This window comes from Belonocnema kinseyi, chromosome 6 (assembly GCF_010883055.1).
Source record: "Belonocnema kinseyi isolate 2016_QV_RU_SX_M_011 chromosome 6, B_treatae_v1, whole genome shotgun sequence".
NCBI lineage: Eukaryota > Metazoa > Arthropoda > Insecta > Hymenoptera > Cynipidae > Belonocnema > Belonocnema kinseyi.
In genome coordinates, this window is record NC_046662.1 from 127,366,954 (window position 1) to 127,371,235 (window position 4,282).

The 4,282-nt window shown below is 30.8% G+C and overlaps 1 protein-coding gene across 1 annotated transcript in view; it reads right to left on the reverse strand.

The window, feature by feature from the left end:
• Positions 1–351: 351 nt before the first annotated feature.
• LOC117175093 (MORN repeat-containing protein 4 homolog) overlaps positions 352–4,282 on the reverse strand; it is a 35,482-nt gene continuing 31,551 nt past the window's right edge. Inside the window, exons 3-4 of the mRNA XM_033364642.1 lie at positions 923–1,032; positions 352–725 (exon numbers count right to left, since the gene is read on the reverse strand). Coding sequence (XP_033220533.1) covers positions 568–725; positions 923–1,032 — 268 coding nt within the window. The 3' untranslated portion in view covers positions 352–567. The remainder of the gene's footprint in view (positions 726–922; positions 1,033–4,282) is intronic.

Sequence of the window (4,282 nt, forward strand, 5' to 3'; positions counted from 1 at the left end):
TGTTCTATTCATTTTTTAAATTTATTTATGAAGACCTGACTTTATATATCAATATCGATAAGTACTTTAAAAGTTGTACGAAGTCGACAGAATAAACGCACAATGTCAAGAGAAAAACTTTCACTTTTCCATACACTTATCAATATGTAGAAAAATACTGTAAGAAGTCAAAAGAATAACTTAAGGGCTACTTTGAGTGGGTGAAGCGAATCAAGCATCCGGTTTCTGCCACATGACACTACGCATGTGTGAAAGGCACTTTCGAACTATGGTTTCCCTGAGAGCAGGCGCGACTTCCCATATCGAGGTCTAATATGTTTACACATCAAAAAACTACACTATATTGTAACAAATTTTATTTTAACGCACATCTACATGCTAAGATCTACAATTTGAGCCGCTCTCGGTGAAAATCGGACAATTTTTAGGGTATGATAATCCCTGTACAAAAAAGTGCCCTTACTATTAATATGTATTCGCATGCTGTTGACAGAAGAAATTTATTTTGGCTGTTACTAAATATAAGCTGTGTTTATTCATAAACAATATTTCATTTCTAAATGATTTTTAATAGCGTTGCTCCTTTTGGTTGCGAGCTAGCATGGCAATCTTTTGTGCTTTATGCACGACTTCAGGGCAACGCCTGCGTCGAATTAATCTGCAGTCTCGGAAAAATCCTTCATTACGTGGAAAGCCATGTGTGTTGTCCGAATAAGTTACCAAACCTGCATGTCAAAAATGAAAGAAGAACAATAAATGTAAATGATTATATTGTTTATAGTCGTTTAAAATAACTCATTAAAAAAAGCTGATACTTTTTATTTACTTCTCGTTAATTGTCAGACAAAATTGGTTAATTTCAAAGCAATATTTAAAAAACATATGTGTGTAGATTATCACAAATAATAAGAAAAAGACCAACCTAATCCCCGAACTTGCCCGCCGCAAAATTCTCCTTCATATTTCATTCCATCTGCTCTCCAAAAGATTCCGTAACCATGAAACCAGCCCTGCATAAATTCTCCCTCATATCTTAAACAAATTTAGGGCGTTCAATGTCAAAAGCAATACTCATATAATCGATTTTGCTCATTCATTGTGATTTTGTAGTGTTTAGGGGTACTAAACATTGTCGCGAAATGATTTTGCAAAATTTTTATTCCTTAAAAACTTAGTCACAATTGTTTATATAAAGAAAGATTTTTAATGATTGTTTTTTTAATCTAAAGAAATCATTGATTTCTTTATTAACAATATTTAAAGCCTTCTTACGTGACCATTAGAGCATAAAGATTTTTTTCATTTTTACTTTTGAGAAAGACATTTTCAAAGTTTGTAACTTTCGACGAGTGGAAAAATTTCGTAAAGCTGTACTGTTTCTGTATAGTCTGCCTTGATTCCAAACTGATGCGCCACAGGCTAAGTGTCCAGTGGCTAGACTGGGATGTAGCGTTTGGATCGACTAGTTTCTAGACAGATCGTCTATTTTGACAAAAATAGGTAATAATTCAATAATATAATATTTTTTATTACATAAAAGTATAATAGCCAGATTTTGAAGTTAATTAAAAATATAAAAAAGTTCATGTACACAAAAAAAGTGAAAAAATGAGTTCCTCCAAAACTTGTACATATGCCGTGTGTCAACCTTTTGATGTTGTTGTTTGATGTTGTTTTGTTGATCATATTATTTTGCTCTAACCTTGTCCCGTCGCGTCGCCTCAACACGCTTAACCATCTAAGATTATTTTAAATTTCATTTTTGTCACATACGAATTTTCATTCATTACATCTAAATATTTATTTAAATAAAACACGAACGAGTTTTAAAAACTAAAAGTGCTTGATGTGTGAATATATCATTGAAAATAATAGCGTTCGGATTCTTTCACTAGTAATTAGGCTATTAAGAAAGCTCACAAACAATTCCGTGATTCCGAATTCACAATCAACTTTTTGCTTTTGGCATTTTAAGTTTGATGAAAGAAAAACAATATTACGTCGATAACAGAAAACTTGACATAAACTTGTCTAACCTAACCCGACCGGACGTGGTTCTGACGCGATCCACACCATCTGCACACTTGCTCCACAAGTTTTTAAAGATTCAAAATTATTTAAAGTGATTTTGAAAAATGTCAAGAAATTTTGAAGAAGTATATGTAGTGTTGTGTAATTGAAAAATGTTTTCAAGTGTTTAAAAGGATTTTAATGAATTTTAGAATAGTTTAACGGGATTTAAAAATTCTTTAAATTAAAACAGTTTAAAGTTTATAAATAAATTTCAAGAGATTTCAAGTAATTTTAAAGAATTTCAAAAAATTTTAGCAGAATTAAAAAAAGTACAAGAATTTTCAAGAGATTTTAAAGACTTTAAAATACTTTTTATGAGTTCAAGAGATTTTAAGTTATTTTAAGGGACTTTTGCCATATCAATGGATTTAACATGGTTTAAAAAGTCTGTAAAGAAATTAAAAATATTGCAAAGCATATTTTAAATGATTTGAAAAAAATTGAATAAGTTTAAGGATCTTCATGTAATTCTAAAATATTTTAAAGTATTTTAACAGATTTTCAGGAATTTCAGGGGATTTAGCGGGATTTATCTGATTACAAAAATTTTTAAGTTTATAATCGAATTTTAAAAGATCTTTTAAAATCTATTACATTTCTTTAAATATATAGTCATTTCTCGAAAATCGTTTGAAATGTCTTGAAGTATTTTTGAATTCAGTTTAAATCTTGCTTAATCATATAAAATACTTAATAATAATTTATAATATTTCTAAAATCTAAAACCTTAGTACTGTAATGTTACAATTTCCTTTGACTCATAAATATGCAATTCTCCGGCCTAATAAACCTTTTAAAAAGTCTTGAAGATACCACTTCGGATGTCACAAGGTGCCCCAGGACTAATGAAATTAGAAGTGTAGAGAATAATTGGCTGATTCGCTTGTTTTTCCATAATTTTGTATATATGTAACTCCTGGGAGCTTTGACACAATCGGAATTCCTGTGAGGACATCGATTACTCTGAAGGATATCAAAGAGTCTTGACCTGCCTATCGTCCAGTTAGAGTTGCGATAGAAAGAATTTAAATCCTCGTGCCATTTTCCAAGGGAAATAGTGCATTGTATGCTCCTGATGGAAAGACGTGTTCCGGCGGTAATTCAGCCGATAAGCCTTTTGTTTTAATCTCTTAACAAAACGTCCAGACACGTGCCGCGTAATAAAATTCAAAAATGGCTCCTTTTAAGAAGTTTTCCGTTAGCGCAACTTCAACATTCAATAGTTAAATTATATGCTATAAAAATTTCTTGAGGATTTTCTTGAGAATAATAACTGATTGTTAAAATGTTAGTTAGAAAACTAAGGTGAAAAATGCAGTGTATTCTGCTTATTTTATCGTGAATGAGATTTGTTTTATTCAATCATTGTCTGTTCCTTTTGATAATTTAATATTGTTTGCTGACTTCCGACCCCTTCCATTTTGCTGACATATGTGTAATTAATCCCACCTTTTGCCGAATCAAAGCTCTAATTTTGCGGATCTGAAATCCCCCAATTTTTCGATCAGAAACACCTAATTTTATTGACCTGAGATTCCAAATTTTACTGACCTAAGATGCCCCTCTTGCCGATTTTTCTTGTTTTGCCAATAGCAAATAGAATAATTATGTAATCTATATTAGCGTTCTAGCTGAGAAATTCGTGAGTCCTGGAGTGCAAAGTTCAATAAGAATTTTAAGTAGATTCTAATTTTCAATGTTATAAAACTGTTATATTATTGATCTGATTGTACGTTTATATTATTAGCACTATTTTCGTTATGATAAATAAATGGTTTTTGTTACGATTTGAAAAATGTTGAGCAGTTTATTTTATTAGAAATAAGAAATCTTTCTCTCAAACGAACCATCCCCTCTACCAAAATTTAAGAATATAAGCTAGTTGAACATTCCGGTACATCAAATTTTGAGTAAAATCGGTGTAATATTTAATAATTTTGCTGTTGAAAACTGGCCCAAGAAAGACCTGGCGCACTAGCAAGCTTTCCATTAGGTAACATAATAAATCATCAAAGATTAGAAAATTCAAAGTGTGGTGCCGAAGATGCATGCGACCAGTAGTAAAATTTAGTGCATTACAAACTAGCTACACTAAAGTGGGGCTGATAAAGAGATAGGTTTTTATTTTTTTGTAGTTAGAAAATTTATTGAAATTTGTTCTGAAGTTATGTTCGAGAAATAATACAAATAATAATATTAATACTAAATA